General features: G+C 45.0%; 1 protein-coding gene across 14 annotated transcripts in view; it reads left to right on the top strand.

Moving 5' to 3' along the window:
* Positions 1 to 16,642, top strand: part of SRPK2 (SRSF protein kinase 2) — a 236,914-nt gene extending 220,272 nt beyond the window's left edge. For 5 of the 14 annotated variants that reach the window (XM_043872127.1, XM_043872130.1, XM_043872126.1 and 2 more), the window contains 4 exons: positions 3,933 to 4,002; positions 4,633 to 4,725; positions 5,066 to 5,158; positions 14,980 to 16,642. In XM_043872127.1, the coding sequence (XP_043728062.1) occupies positions 3,933 to 4,002; positions 4,633 to 4,725; positions 5,066 to 5,158; positions 14,980 to 15,164 (441 nt within the window). In that variant the 3' untranslated portion in view covers positions 15,165 to 16,642. The remainder of the gene's footprint in view (positions 1 to 3,932; positions 4,003 to 4,632; positions 4,726 to 5,065; positions 5,159 to 14,979) is intronic. The other 9 variants (XM_043872129.1, XM_043872132.1, XM_043872137.1 and 6 more) reach the window with 3 other exon arrangements.

Below are 16,642 nucleotides of genomic sequence, written 5' to 3'. Positions count from 1 at the left end.
TAAGCCAGTTTCAGTTTCTTTCTCGGTCCTGTTTCCTGGCCAGCTTGTCACCTTTCTCTTAGTGAGCTGAGCTTGTGGTCTTTTGTTGGAAACGTGGGTGTATCTGTTGCTTCAGGTGGTGTCTCATGCTTTTCTTGTATTGTTCCCCGCCCCCCCACCACCCAAATTCTTCTCTTCTGTTTAAAGTGAGAGAGCATGTGTGTAAAGCTTGGTACTTGTCTCCTCACTAAAAAGGAAGAGTGCAGAATAAATACAACTGTCTGTGATTTAAAGGTAACTGCAGCACTCCTTGGGTGTGTGTCCTCTGATGCTAAAACAATATGAAAAAAGAAACTCTTTCAAGCTTGCAACCAATATGGCCAAACAGGTCTAGAACAGAAAGTATGCCTTTCTGTTCTCTGATGGGTAATGCCAGAGAATTATTTTAAAATTACATTTCTCAATAAGTATAAAAAACTGAGTCCTTGCCATGCTGGGTATGGAGACAAATGGTTAGAAGAGTTGGTGTGTGTGTCATGGTTCCTTTGAATGTAGGGAAGAAATCAGGCTCTCTCTGCAGGAGTCCAGGGGCAGGATGGGGTGGAAGGGCTGGAAGGCAGTGGGAGGCAGAGGCCGGGTCAGGAGAGGGAGGGCACTTTGACCAGTTGGAGCTGCAGGGGAGCAGTGTTCTGTTTCAGGATGTGTGAGGTCAGGCCTGACTTGTCTTCAGCTACACAGAAGGGGCCATATGTGGGTTGTCCTGAATTACACTCTGAAAACTCTTTCAACTCTGAAATCTTGTACTTCTAATTTTGGGTGATAAATTTTGGTGATATAACCAGGAAAAATAGGACAAGATCACAGATGTAGTAGCATAATGCTGGAGCTGTCAGTACAGTTTTATACCAGATTGTCTGTCTTGCCTTCCTTGAGATAAGAGTGTGTACCTCCACAGTCTCCGGTCCTGCCAACCCCTGTAATCACTGTCAGCTGTGGCGTCAGTGTCCAGCTCAGACTCCTGAGAAAAAGCACTCTCTCCAGTCTCCTTCTGCCTCCTCCCTTCCCAAGAAGTGAAGTCCCTCAGTGCTTCTAGAGCTGCTTATAAAGTTCTTTATAATTAGTTTAAGGGTGATTTTCTGGGAGTGGGGCAAGCCTTCATCCCCACCCCACTCCTCCCTGGAGGTCCTGACTGAGAGGTCCTGTCTTGTTCTCCATAGAGAAACTGGTGAAGGTGAGGCAGTCGTCACCCACCCCACTTCTGTTAAAGTTTAAATACACAACAGTGTATTAAATTCGTGACACCAAGCTGTAGTAAAGCTCTGGATTGCTCTTGGTGGAAAAACCCAGGGTTCTTTGTTGTTGATGGCATTATGTCTTAGAGACTCCAGCGGAGGGAAGGGTGGTGGCTGGTGCCCGTGTTCACTGGTAGGTGCGTTTGCCGCTGGCAGGGAGGAGTGCTCTTGCAGCCGGACAGGGTGAGGCAGAGTAGCTGGGGTATGTCAGTGGTTGAATCTCTCGTTCTTTTCTTGAGCTTTAGCGCTCCTCCAGATGTAAGTGTGCACGATCTAAAAATTTGGTGTGGATCCTGACTTTGGTGGTTCTGCATTTGTGCGTCAGAGTCCTTGAATAGGGCTCCATGGTGACCCCCAGTCAGTGCCATAAAGACAAGAAAAGCCAATCTTGACACATTTAACCAAACTGCTCAGGAGTGTTCACATCATGGAAGGAATTCATGACCTTATTTATTCAGAATGGAGTGCGTTGATATGCGATGGCATTTCCGGAAAGGGGTACCTGGTCTCCCCAGAGCCTGAAGACAAACGCTGTTCCAGGGGAAAGCGATCTGAGGGGACTGGGCCGAGTACTGAGGGAAGAACCCAGAGTTCTCCAGTATTAAACATGGACAAAAATAATAAAGGTTATATTGAGAGTAACTCAGAGAGTTGAAGGCAACAATCTTTCATGATTTCTTAGTGGCCAGCGTAGAAACCTGTGGCAAAGTACAGAGGCTAGTGTTTCATTATGGTGTGCGTTTACCCTATTGTCTGTGTCCTATTTGTTAAAATCTTTTAAGCAGAAATCCTGCAATGAAAGATACTATATTTGCTAGACTCTCGACAAAAGATATTGTATATGACGTGATTTTTTTGTGTGTCTTTAAATTGATTTTAGAAAGAAGTATTGAGTTTAATCAGGTTGTAACTTATGTTGAAGACAATTTGATACATAATAAAAGATAATGAGAATATGCAGAAAAAAAGAAAGTCTTGTCACGCTTCAGAGAATTAGGACCTGATAACTTGTTGGGGGAGCCTTCATCTTGCCTCTTCCTTACCATTTCATTGACAGGCTTCTTCAAGTTGTATTTCCTTGGAAATACATGGATGCTAATCAAAATGGCCATCTTTACAAAATGCTGAGCTGATGTAGCTTAGTGTTAGGCTGACAGAAATGCATACAACCAGATTGGAATGGTTTTGGAAATCAATTAGAAGAATGAGGTGAAACCAAGGATGGTAAAGAGCAGTTGGTGCTTTCCATGGATCCATCCCTCAACTTCCGGAGTCTTCTGCCTGCATTGGGCTTTTACCGTTTTCTCTTGGCGTGTGTCCCCGGCGAGAAAGACACTTATTTAGCATGTGATCCACTGTTGCCCTTGGGCCTGTGGCCAGGCATGAGGTTTTCCACCCTCGTCTGCAATTGCCAATAGTGTCCTTATTGTTTTCTGGGTGGAGAGGGCAGGCCCTGAAGTGCGTAGATGACCCCCTTGTTCCACTAAGACCTGGCACATCTAGGTTCGGCTCAGACCCAGATCTGGTTCAGGGCAGGGATCCTGAGTTCATGAACTAGTGCTCGTCGCAGGGTAGCTGGCAAGAGGCTTGTCATCTTACTTCCCTCTTTTCTTTAAAAAAAAAAAATGCAAGATGAAGAGACGTGGTCCTGGGCTAAGTGTGCTTGCCTTGGTTTGTGAAGGATTCCACCCCAGGCAGATGAGCCTTCCCTAGTGGGTGCACATTGGCGGTCATCAACAGAAGGGGAGAGGGTGGGCCAGTTCGGCCGGGGCTGGAGAGGGAGCAGGCGGTGCAGCAGCCACTGAGCCTGGGCCTCGGTGAAGCAGGGATGGGCCCCTGGGGGCCTCCACAGCAGCGCAGTCTGATATACAAGAGAAGTAAGTATGAAGGAGACCAGAAGTGGGGTTTGGCTTGTTCTTTTTAAAAAGATTCTTTTAATTTGTTTAAATTCTTACTTAAAGCATGTTTTTTTAAAAACATGATATTTGATCAGTAGAGCAGTAGCAGTTGTCATCTTTATTTACTGTTAGCAAATTAAACTCATGGTCCTTAGACAATTTTATAAATAAAAGATAGAGACTCACTGGCAGAAATGGAAATAAATACCCCTCCTGTCACCTCACCAGCACCCTACCCTGTACCCTTGGGGGCTGATCCTATAACCAGGAAGTTCTCCTGCCAACCACAGGCGACTTATTACACAGTGATCTAGCACCTCCTGGCCTGGGGTGACAGCAAGAGGGTTTCTTTGGTTCTAGAAATTTCCTTTGGTTGAGTCAGAAATGAATGAAGTGATGAGAATTGTTGAAAGGAGCCCGCAGTTACTAAGGCACAAAGGTCTTCCCTTCAGGAGGGTGGCAACACCCTCGGTCTAGGCCCAGGCCAGCCTGCAGGTTGCGGGCAGGCTCTGGGTCAGACAGCCCTGGTCCCTGGAGTGTTCCAGCTAGGCCTGCACACAGTTGCTTCCTCTGAAATATATAAGAATGTTTCTGAAGCTTCTTTGAACTTTTGGGAAGAAGAAAAAAAGCCTGATGTTGAGCCTTTAAAGGAGACTCTGGTTTGATTCAGATCCTCATAAAATGTAGGTCTCTTGTACCAGAAAACATTGCTGGCTTGGACCCAGTCTCTGAAGTGCTTAGCATGTCATCTGTTGTATCCTAGGCATTTGAGCTGGCAACGGGAGATTATTTGTTTGAACCACATTCTGGGGAAGACTATTCCAGAGACGAAGGTAAGTATTGTTGCCTGCTGAATACCTCAGTATGGGTCTACAGAGAGTCTGGGCCTTCTGGAGAACATTGTGTTTTTGCACAAAAATAGAACTGCGTTTGGTTTTCAAACACCAGATTCAGATGCTTTCCCTTAGAGCTTGAAGCCCCCTCAGTCACAGTGACTGGGCAGAGCCTCCTGGCACAGGTGACCCTGCGGGGAGCTTGTGGCCTCAGCCCGCCCCCTCGCAGGCTGGGAGAGGACAGGCCGGATGAACCCGAGGCCTTTCCATGGTCCTTTTGTCCACTGATCTGCTGCCCATTTCTCTGTCCTGTTGGGGGCTGAATTTAAAACGACGGAATTCTGGCTTGAATTCCATCTGCAAACCTATCCATCTCCATGCTTACTTGCTTGCAATGCTGGGGTGACCTGGGATGAGCTGGCCTCAGGTCAGCTGGTTAACTGGCTGTTAACGCTCCAGTCCTGAGGCCTGCCATCCCAGAAGCCTCTGCATGGATGTGCTGCAGACATTGTTGATTTGAATCTATTTCTGATTTTTTACTAATTTCGATTTCCCCCCCCCCTCTTCTTTTATCCCATCCTTCCCTCTGCCCCTCCCATTCCCGTATCCTTTTTTTTCTCTCCTCCATAGACCACATAGCCCACATCATAGAGCTGCTAGGCAGTATCCCAAGGCACTTTGCTCTATCTGGAAAATATTCTCGGGAATTCTTCAATCGCAGAGGTAGTACCTCTTCTTTTTGAAAAGCGCCACGATGCAGACAGAAACGAAATAGCAGCTGCTGATGGTAGCATTAATGGTGACAAAGGCATTTCTCTTAAATTCCCAAAGCAGCCCAGCAGAATTCCTCTGCTGATGTCGGAGCTGAGGAGGAGACCGCACTCGGCCCCGCGCCGCGGCCCCTGTGTGTCATCCCCTCCGAGGGGCCTTGAGCAGAGCCCGGGCTCTGTCTGTGCAGGCGGCGCTCTGTTTCTGTCTGCGCGGGCGATAGCGGTGTCTGCATGCAGTGTACTGATTAAACTGTCGTGTGTTTCTGTTTTGCTGGCAATGTTTCCCAATGCAGATCACATAGCATTGATCATTGAACTGCTGGGGAAAGTCCCTCGAAAATACGCTATGTTGGGGAAATATTCCAAGGAGTTTTTCACCAGAAAAGGTAACGGTATTTACGTAACACTAATTTTCAGCATGATCCTCTCCGTAAGGAGACATTGTGCATTCACATTTGGGCAGTGGATACAGATCTGGACTTTAACACCTGGGGGATTCTGCTGAAGAAAACTCTCAAGAAATAAAGAATCATCTGATATCTGTGGAATAAGAATTTTGTGAGACAACAGTCTTCAGAAAATCCTTTGATCTTCTCCACACCTCTCCTTTACACTAAGCACCGGTCCATGTATTCAAGTATTTATAAAAGGAGTTTAAACGATTTTTAGAAACCAGCTATACTTGCCTTTCCATTTTCCATGTTGTTTCTGGAGCCAGAGTGCTTTTGCAGTGGAGCAGAGCCCTAGAGGGTGGACTTAATGGCAGTCCGTCTGCATCCTAATTCATGGGTCTGAGCTGGTTCTATACGGGGAGTGGGCCTGCGACGTCCTGTGTGCCTAACATTCTTATACATCAGATCCTGTTCTCCCGGGGCCTCACGTCACACTGTACTGTGGATGATTTAATATTATACTTGGTGATCTCCCCTTGGCATGGCCTAGAACACAGCTCTTTGCCCTGGATAGTCCCTAGTTAATGATCAATTTTTAAAAACACCCAAAAGCCCCAGGGAATTTATTTTTACAGAACCTTCCCCCAATGCCGTCGTCTTTCATGTGAGCATGGATAGCTCTCTTAATTCATGTTTTTTCAGCATAGATTTTTTTTGGGGGCGGGGTGGGGGAGGAGTGCAATTTCCTTTAAAAAAGAACTTTTTAAAGTTGATGTGGGCAGGACATGGAGTTTCTAGAAATTTTTGCAAGTACTAGATACTCTATCTTCTATAGTCAAATTAATTCTCTAAATTTGGCTTATTTTCCTATGAGATAAGGTGTTCTTGTGCAGTAGTAATGCTTTATGATTCACTTTGGTGATTTCCAGCTAACCAATCCTGTCTTATCTTTTGAATTTCATTTCCCTGTTTTTGCATGAGGCCTGATTGCTAACCATGCCAAAGACGGTGTTTTCCTACTCCACTTACTCTGAGTGCATTGACCAGACTCTCAACTTTATTGCACCGACCCAGTGGGTAACCTGTGAAGTATGTAACTGGATGCAGTGTTTTTTCTTTTTTTAAATCTCATCACAGGAAAAAAAACTGTCAGGGGAAAAAGTTCTTCAGACATGTATTAGTTTGATTCTGAGAATCTTGTCTTTGAGTCTGGGTCACTCAAGCAGGTGCAAAAGTCCCCTCACCACACACAGACCTTCACGCGGTCTCAGGTTGTACTTAGGGCAGCACATTCAGTGGCAGAGCTGGGGCTGGAGTGCGGTGGGGGACTGGCATGGCATGTCCCATCGTCTCCCAGGCTGTTGTGGGACCCTTGTGGTGGTGCGTCCTCCCTCCAAGGAGGCGTAAGAGGGTATCTGCTACCTGGGGTACGCTGAGAGCTGATGCCTTTATTGTTATAAACAGCAAAACACTGTGTACATTGTGAATTTCTGGACAGCAGTATTGCTGAGAGTGGACAGTTTCCTAGGAGATTTCCAGAAAATGTTATTTGAACATAGTTGAAGCAAAGGAAAGCTCTGGATTATTTTGGCCTGGGATGGCGTGACTTGGGGAGTTGTTTTTATTTTAACCAAGGTAGACTCCTTCCACATTTTGGAGTGTTTTCAGAGCCTGTAGGAGATGGCCTGAGCCCCATGGGGACTTGGCTGGGAGATGACCTGCCCCCAGCCGCGGCCTTCCCCATGTCGGGTGCAGCTGTGAGGGGAGGCGGCCAGTCGCAGCCTGAGCTGTCACGCGGTGTGGGCCTGCGGGTGCCCCAGAGGGGGCGGGAGAAGGCCCGGGAGGGCGCTCGTCCCCACCGCAGGCACCAGGTGTGGTGGTGCCCAGCAGCCAGCAAGGTGCACAGGGGCTTTTCCTTTCGTTGTGCTGCCGCCGCCCTTGGCTCTGTAGCAACAAGGGACCAGCACTGTGCATAGTAGGGAAGAAGCTGAAGCGGGACAAAAGGTGGGGCCTTAAATGGTGAGAAAATGAAGTCAGGCAAATGACTTGAAGGTGCCTCTGCCCACAGCCTGTGGACAGGTTTCCTCATGGAGACCCTGCTTGGAGACTCTTGCTCCTCTTGGGCTTTGCCTCTGATCTGAGCTACAGGCACGGGGGGGTGAAAGCTGCCAAGTCCCATCCCAGAGCCAGTGGTGGGCCTGGAGCCCTCTCCTCACGGCACCTGTGGGGCTCCTTCAGCAGATGCTGGTACGTGAGCCTGGGGTCCTGATGTGCCCGCCCAGTGGTTGAGTCCCACTCAGGGCTCTCTGTCTCTCTGTGAAAGCTCTCTGGCTTTCACACTGGCCTTTCCGTAAGTGCCCTTACTCCTCGGACAGCGGGAGCACTGCCCGCGCCCAGAGGGGAGTGTAAAGTGCTCGTGTGGACCTTGCCACTCCATCATCACGTTTTCATGTGTGTGTGTTGTGGGGATTGTGTGGCTGGGCTCTTGTTTGAGGAGCACGTTTGAAGGTGGCCTGCGGAGCTGAAGGGTGTCCGGCATCCTCAGTAGAGGTAGACTGACATGGAGCTGACGTGTGTTACTCTGGCGACTAGGGTCCTTTTCTCCTTCCTTTGGATGATTAGGTAGGAAATCCCCTACAATGACTGGGAATGGGGACTTAAAATTCTTTCTTGATTATTATTGATTTGTAGTAACTCTGAAACTCATGAGGGATTTAGGGCTTTCACAGAACTCATGGGAATAGTATGATGATGAGTGAGAGTCTGTCTTAAAGTTGATTTCACCATGTCCCTTGGGATGAGGGGGATGATTGGCTGTAATTAAAATGTGTGTTGGCATGCCTCCACCAGTAAGGGGGAGTGTATATATGTTTTAGAAATAATGGGATCTTAAATGTATCCATTTAAAATTTCTTCTAAAATACCTTTGTGCCAGAACTGGTAGAGAAAGGTGAAATTGAAAACTGCCATTACTTTGCTTACGCCTCTTTGGAAAGCAGAGGGCTTGAGAAGCCCAAGCAGCGGCCTCCCTGCTCTCCGTCCTCCCCATCCTCCCCGTCGTCCTGGGCGGGAAGCACATCTCACCCTGACCCAAGGCCGGGGAAGAGGAATGGGCTGTGTGCCTTAAAGCTAAAAATGAGGTGCAGCTAAGTGGCATCATCTTGCTTATAATTCAGGATAAAATAACTGCTACTAGTTTGAATTGTTTCTTGGTCAGGCATTTTGAAATTGAGGTGGACTTTTTTGGCCAGCAATGTAATTACTGTTCTCATCATATTAGGATTTAATCTTCTGATCTTTCCTTTGAGTGTGGGACTAGCCTCAAAGATATATAAGAAAAGCCATCTTGGTGTGTGTGTCAAGGTGTGGCCCAGCAGAAGTGAGCACCTCTGTGGATCTTGTCCCATGCTGTCTTGCATTGGTCTGGATGTTGATATGGGTTCCTCCAAACCTGTGCCTGACCCCTAAAGGTGACAGTGTTAGGAGCAGGGCTGTTAGAAGACGCATCAAGTTATGAATGGTGCAGCACCTCATGGAGACACCTGGAGAGCCTGCTGGCCCCTCCGCCACCAGAGGACACAGTCTCTGCCGTGGCGCCTGCCTCGAGGACGCTGAGGAGTCAGTTTGTTGCTGTAGGCAGCCTGAATGGACTAAGACACAAGCCTAGGAAAGTGTCCGAGTCCTCAGGTGATGGCAAGAAAAACAGTACAGCCAGGAGCACACCTCATTGTTCTGCCAAACGGGTATTCTGTCGTGCCATCATTTTAGTAAAAGTTGCTGTATTGAGGATGGAAATATCAGAGGAGATGGTTATCTTTAAAAAGAAAAAGCTGCTTGATTCTAGATGAGGCTGTTGAGTGTGTTGTAGTATATGTGAGTGATAGTATGTGTCAGACCAGAGACCTCTTAAGTACAGTGGGAAATTTCAGAGCATGCAAGAAACTCATGTGTAGTCAAAGGACTGCATTTGCAGGCACACCTTCAGGGTAAGTGACGTCCAGTAGGAGGAGGAGAAAAGTGCAGGAGAAGGTGAAACTCAGGAGCCGGGTTTTCAGTCTTTTTTTTGTTTTTTCTTCTGGCTGCATCTCTCTGCTTGTGGGATCTTAGTTCCATGGCCGGGGATAGAAGCTGGGTCCCGGCAGCTGAGAGTGTAGGGTACCAACCACTGGACTGCTAGGAAATTCTCAGGAGCTGGGTTTTAGTAGAGGTACTATTCTTGATTTTTAATGTTCAGATGGAACATTTTAGGTTGATTTTTAGCTTATCCCCAGAATTACCTAAAAATCATCACATTCTCTTATTTCTGTGAAGAGAAAAGCTGCCGTGTGATGTTTGGCATGCACTGGCTGGGCACTGCCCCGCCTGATCTACTTGGTTTCAAGTTTAAAACCTTCTTGATCATAGCATTTCCATGCGGCATAGGCAGTGAAGACAGGAAGTTGCCCAGGTACGCTTAGAGTGGTTTGCAAACTTGAGGGCCGCCTGGCCTGGCAGCGCTGGGGACGGAGGACGCGCCCGCTGCGGCCCCGCTCTGTCCTGCAGGCGTGTGTCCGCTTGTCTGAGCTCAGTGGGAGCTTGATTCTGGAAATAACTAGAATAAAGTGTCTTCATACTTGTGAGTCTTAAAGCCTTTGACACATAAACTGCTTTAACTCTGATTTTATCAGGAGCATTAATTCTGTGTGATAAGAAGTCTGGTTTTTCCTCTCAGTGATAAACTCTCTCAGGACCCGAGTTCCGTGTGAGCAAGGGCTGGGGCTGCCAGTGCAAGTGGGGTTCTGTCCACAGTGGGTACATTTGAAGTCTCCCCTGGAGTCCCAGTCTTGGCTGTAGGGCGGCCTTTGTGAGCTGGAAGCAGGGTGGCCGTGGTCCCCATGCTGGGCCAGTCCTGGTGATGCCTGTCGTCCCACAGGGCCCTGCGTGGAGCCTGTGGGTTGCAGTAGGAGACGGTGTGATGATGTCAGCCAGCTGTAAGCGATGCCGGACATAGCAAAGGCGTGAGGGGGATAACACGCCACAGCTGAGACTACGTTTCAATTACTGTTCAACTACTTAAATTTGAGCATATGGTTAAAAAAAAAATGTTAATGAAATTGCTACAGCATGTTCAGGTAAATTCTATCATAGTTCATCCCATTTATTCCTGTCATTTATTCTGAGCTCCTCAGTAGTGAGTTGTTTTTACCGTATCCTTAAACAGCCTTGGAATTCTTTTTAAAACTTATTTTTTTGTAAGCTTTTTGCCAGTTTTTCAGTAACAGTTTTATTGAGGTGTAATCTACATACCATAAAATTCACCCTTTCAAAGTGTGCAGTTCAGTAATTTTTAGTATATTTACACAGTTACACAAATGTTACTGCTGTCTAATTTTAGAAGGTTTTCATTACCTCAAAAAGAAACCCTTGGCCTGTTAGCACTCGCCCTCTGTCCCCCCACCATCAGCCCCTGGCAGTCCTGGTCTACTTTCTGTCTATGAATTTGCCTGTTCTGGATTTTTTCATGTAATTGGAATCATAAAGTATGTTGATATTTGTAATGGCTTCTTTCATTTACTCTCGTGCTTTCCAAGTCCATCCATGGGTAGCATGAATCAGTACTCCATCCTTTTTTTTCGTACGGCTGGACCACATCGGATTCCCCATTCACCACGTGATGGACATCTGGGTCGTTTCCACCTTTTGGCTATTGATGCTGCTGTGAACATTAATGTACAAGTTTTTGTGTGGATATGATGTTTTCATTTCTCTTGAATGTGCATGTGACACTTGAGTTACAAAGGCTTTTGCTTTTTTATGAAGTTCAGTTTTCTGTTTCTTAATTTTGTTACTTGTGCTTTTGATATTTTAATATAACATCTAAGAAATCCTTGCCTACTTCAAGGTCATGAAAACTTATTTTCCTGTTTTCTTCTAAAAGCATATGGCTCTAGCTCTTCTACTTGGGTCTAGGATCCATTTGAGTTAATTTTTATTTGTGTGGGAGGTAAGGTTCATTTAGAATTTGACCTCAAATATTTACTTACATGTACTTTGGTAGGAAATTATTTAAAAATTTTAAGTTTTTTGTCTTCCTTAGTACTTGTATCTACTGATAGGTTTCCTTTCTCTGTGTCTGCTACTGAAATTTGTCATAGTTTATTTTATATCGTGGTTTCTTTTTTAGTTACCAGTAATACAGTACCAGGATTTTGTTTTATAGTCCCCTGTGTGCGGTGTACAACCTCACATGCTTGTGTGTTTAATTCTGGAGTGTTATAATCTCATAGGCAAAGTAATACATTTTCCTTCATAAATCACCTAATAATACTCCAGAGAAGAGAAACAGAAGGGCTTAATATTTTTCCTTAGCAAGAACGCATAGCAAGCGGCTGGCATGCGGAGTGGCCGACCCGAACCTTCACTCCAAGGGAGGAGCCCTCTTTCAGGCCTGTTGATCAGTCTTCCTCGGTGTGTGTGTGTCGGGGAGGTTCTGCCCACAGAGCCGGTCAGGAAGCCTGAGAGGCAGCACTGCCCATCTGGCCTTGCTGGCAGCCAGGTGGCCTGCATGTGCGTGAGAGCTTGATGCTGAGGGACAGTTAAGTGTTACTCGGCATTCTTTAAGAAAGAAAGGGCTGGAAAGGGTTTAGGAAGTAAAAACTGTCACAGTCAAGTGTTTCAGTATTGGCACAATTTGTTTCAACAAAACATACCTTGATATATTTTCCTAAGGGAAAAAATTGTCAAGGTGTAAAAGCTATTTGTACAGTAGGACAGATAGTAAAAAAAAATTTATTAATGTTTTACTGTCTGATAGTTGTATTTTTGTTTTGTATTATACGTGGTGGGAATGGCTGTGTTTGGGGTGGCTGTGCTCCTTGTATGTTAGGGGTCAGACTAGAGCTGATGGGTGGACTTGAGGCCCTCACTTAGCAAAGGAACCTTTTCTTGGCAGTTCTAGGAATGTGTGTGCTGAGTTGTGTCTGACTTTTTGCAAGCCTGTGGACTGCAGCCCATCATCCTCCTCTGTCTGTGGGACTTCCCACAAGAATTCTGGAGTGGGTTGCCATATTCTTCTCCAGGGGATCTTCCTGACCCTGGGATCGAACTGAATTGCAGGTGGATTCTTTACCACTGAGCCACCAGGAAGGCCACTGCATGTATGAATTTGTGTGAGTTTGGGAGCTTACGGTTTGTTTTTAAGTAACTTCTATCAACTGTTTATAAGATAGTGCTGCTGCTTCTTAAGCAGTTGAACATAAATAGTACATACGATGACAGGGTGAGGTGAGTACATTACCTGTTTTTCTTGGCATTGTAGAGTTTTCCCACCTACCTTCATAATCGACATGTTTGTTCATTTTAGAGGCAACACACTATTCTATTATTGCAATATTGTCATGTATTCAGTATCTTTGTACATATAGTTTTCTTTGTGTGTTTTACCTGGTCAGAAGTGTGTCAGGTATTCTAGGATTTCTTTTGGAATCACCTTTATCAGTTTATAGTATAGCTTTCCCGCCTTGTATGGTTTTCCTGTTATTACGCAGATTTTAAGGCATCTCATGGTGAAGCAGCTCTCCTTTCATGGAAGTTTGTGTGAACTTGGATGCCTGTTCCTGGGGCCTAGGCTGAGAACGGCGTCCTCAGGGGCAGATGCCCAGTCTGAGCGGCTTGTGCTCAGCAGCTGCTCTTATCTGCAAGCCTGGAGAGCGCTTACTCCACTAAAGGACAGAGCAATGTCCCCCGTGGAGCTGGTTTTGCCATGATGAGTGTGTGTTTCCGTAGTTTGCTCTAACCTTGTCCTGGTGTCATCAGCGGTCACTACAGAATCAATGGAGCTGCATTAGAGAGGATGCGGAAAGAGGAAGAAACAACCTTAAACAAAGCTGATGTCTGGGGGTGGCTGCTTTCCATCTTTATGGCTCTTTGAAAATTACTCTTGGGATCATTTGTAGAACATAGTTTTGGTTGTTTTGGCCATGCCAGACAGCGTACAGATCTTAGTTCCCTGATCAAGGTTTGAACCCATGCCCCCTGCACTGGGAGTGTGGAGTCTTAACCACAGAACCGCCAGGAAAGTCCCTAGAATGTAGTTTTGACTCTTATTACTACTTAACATGTGGCTATAGAGTTTCCACCATGTTACTGAGTAATATTAAATAACATTCATCGAGTATATGTACCAGGTCTGGCTGTGTTTTTGACCACAATTCTCTGATGACTGAACACTTATGAAGTTGTGAGTATGTAATATAATTTTGCAATGAGCATATTTGGGAGCCAGGGTTTATTTCCTTAGGTAGGATTCCTACAGCAGGAGTTTCTGGGTAAAGCAGTGAACATTCATTTGTTGCTCCCACTTAACTCTCGCAGAGACTGCTGCCAGGAGAGGAGCACTTGCTCCTGTCAGACGGCAGACACCTGCCTCTCGGTCTCCCTGCTTGGCTCTCTGCCCTGTCCTCATGTGGGAGTCAGGAACTTACTTACACCCTCTCCCTTTCCCAGAGATGTATTCTTGTAATTTCTTTGTTCAGAACTGTGTGCACATCATGACAACCCTGTAGACAGACCAGTTCATAAGAACGTAGGTTGAAAGAGTCTAGGCCAAAAGGAAGTCATCGTGGATGAATTACAAGTTGTTTTTCCTTTTGTTTTCTTACATTGTGATACTGTCTTTTGGGATATTCTTTTCCCTTCTCTGTGATTAAAGAAAGAGGAGGGTGTGCATCTACTCTGAGTCACAGACCAGGCCCCCTGAGAAGACCTTTGTGAGCACAGGACTGGCCCTCTGTCAGCGCGTGTTGTGTGCTAGCCCTCCTGCTCTGTTCGGGTCCCGGCAGGCAGCCCCAGAGAGAGGAGCTGGCCCAGGCCCTGTGTGAGGGCGCCTGTGAGCAGCCTAGGCCCCGGGGCATTGAGGTGGCCTGTGGTGTGCAGGTAAACATTGCCAACAGGGAAAATGAGTTATTCTTCATGACAGTCATACTGTCCTTTTGACTTAAAATGACTTTTTTTCCTATTATGAAAAAGGCTATTACAGTTCCCAGACCATTTACCAGCGTGTCAGTCACTCTGACATGAGCAGCGCTGTTCATGACTCGCACTTTCCATACTGCAGTTAGAACATTTTGAAAAGGATAACTTAAGGCTTTTTATAAATTGATGTCTGATAGATCTTAGAACAGATTTGTGGAGATCAATGGAATTTTGATTTGGGTTGACTCTAGAGTTGTGCTGTCCAGTTACAGGAGCCAGTAGGTACTTGTAGCTATTTAAACTAAATATTAAAACTCTGTTCCTTGGTCACACCAGCTCCATCCTGAGTGCTCAGTAGCTGTGTTGAGCTGGCAGCGACCATATTGGACAGTAGAGATAAAGTATTGATACACCTCTACCATCACCCAAAGTTCTCTTCATTAGCACTCTTCCAGATGAAAAGATTCCCCTTTCTTTTCATGGTAACCTGCAGGAAAAAACCAGTCTATTTTAAGGAGTTTAAAATAGCATGTATCTTAAAAGCTTTTTCTAAGCAAATAAGCAAATTGCAGAGAGTCCGAAGTTGAAGAGTACCTGGATCCATCTTAGCAAATGAAAATATTCTGAGTGTCCTCAGCATGCTCCGCTTATGTAAAGAAACCTGGAACTGATACAAATGAATTTTTCCCTTTTAAATGAACCCCTGTTTGCATTCACCAAGCTTCCTTAGTGGGGAAGCTGGCTTTTGTTGTTGTGTAGTGTTGCAAAGGTAAGTATCTGCTTTATTGTAAAGAACTCGGCTGGACCAACAATGGGAAATGCACCTTAGAAGCTTTCTTGACATTGCCTGTTCTTCCCCGTAGGAGAGCTGCGGCACATCACCAAACTGAAGCCCTGGAGCCTCTTTGATGTACTTGTGGAAAAGTATGGCTGGCCCCATGAAGATGCTGCACAGTTTACAGATTTCCTGATCCCGATGCTAGAAATGGTTCCAGAAAAACGAGCTTCAGCAGGCGAATGCCTTCGGCATCCTTGGTTGAATTCTTAGCGGATTCTGCACTCACCTGTTCTGAGCTGGCACATGTTGTCCAGTGCATTTGGCCCTAAAGGGGGACTCTCATTCTTAACAGGATTACAAGTGAGCTGGCTTCATCCTCAGACCTTTGTTTTGCTTTGAGGTACTGTCATTTGACGTTTTGCTTCTTGTGCACTGTGATCCTGGGAAAGGGCAGTCTTTTGTCTTCAGCTTAGTAGTTTACTGACCCACTTTTCTTCTGAAAACAATAACATGTCTCTAAGCATTGTTTCTTGTGTTGTGTGACATTCAAATGTCATTTTTTTTTTTTGAACGAAAAATACTTTCCTCCTTGTGTTTTGGCAGGTTTTGTAACTATTTATGAAGAAATATTTTAGCTGAGTACTATATAATTTACAATCTTAAGAAATTATCAAGTTGGAACCAAGAAATAGCAAGGAAATGTACAATTTGATCTTCTGGCAAAGGGACATCATTCCTGTATTATAGTGTATGTAAATGCACCCTGTACATGTTAATTTACATTAAATATGGGATGGGGACTCAAATTTCAGAAAAGCCTACCCAGTCTTGAGTGCTTTGTAGCCTAAGTTGCATGTAATGGACTTTTAACTGCTCCAAGGAGTTGTGCAAACTTTTCATTCCATGACAGTCCTTTTGCATTGGATTTTAAACAACTGGCTCTAGGTTATGTCATTCACTGTATGGCACTTTAAAAAAAGGACATGCTTCTCGTTCTAAAATACACATTATAGTTTAGTGGTCCCATTCGTATTTTTGCATATTTTTAATTAAAAGTACTTTTAAGGAAAAAGAGCAATTTCCCTTTAAAAATGTGGTGGCCTAGTACCACGTGGTGTTGCTTCCTCCAGGCACTGTAAGTTAAACTCTACATAGATTAAATTGGACAAGAGAAACATGTTCAGTGTGTGGAATGAAAAACTACACATATCTTTTTTTGGAAAAGCTTATTCGTGTTTGTCTAGAACAAAGCTATGGTATATACAACTTGCAGTGCAATGGGAAGAAAGAATACTAACATCTCAGAGAAAACAGGGACTGCATTCATTCCAGAGACAGTTTTGTGTGTGGCTACAACAAATTTTACTAGATTTTTCATTGTCCTTCCATGCATTGAAGTTGAGAAAATGATTTTCCCTTTGCAGGTTGCACACAATTTTGTTTAAGCATTTCCTTAAAATTGTAGAATCCAGGACACAAACCATAGTAGGCAATACAATTTTAGAATGTAATATATAGAGGTACATTTAGCCTCTTTTAGAAATCAGTGGATTGAATGTTGTTTTTTTTTTAAATTTTACATTCCTCAAGGTGCCTCGTTTTTCTTGACTTTGTCCATTAACATTTATCCATATGCCTTTGCAATAACTAGATTGTGAAAAGATAACAAGTGTTGTAACAATAATCCATTGTTTGAGGTGCTTGCAGTTGTCTTAAAAATTAAAGTGTTTTGGTTTTTTTTTCCCAGA

The sequence above is a fragment of the Cervus elaphus genome, chromosome 18 (genome assembly GCF_910594005.1).
Source record: "Cervus elaphus chromosome 18, mCerEla1.1, whole genome shotgun sequence".
NCBI lineage: Eukaryota > Metazoa > Chordata > Mammalia > Artiodactyla > Cervidae > Cervus > Cervus elaphus.
The sequence above is the reverse complement of the archived record's forward strand: the minus strand, read 5'-3'. Positions and strand labels throughout refer to the sequence as shown.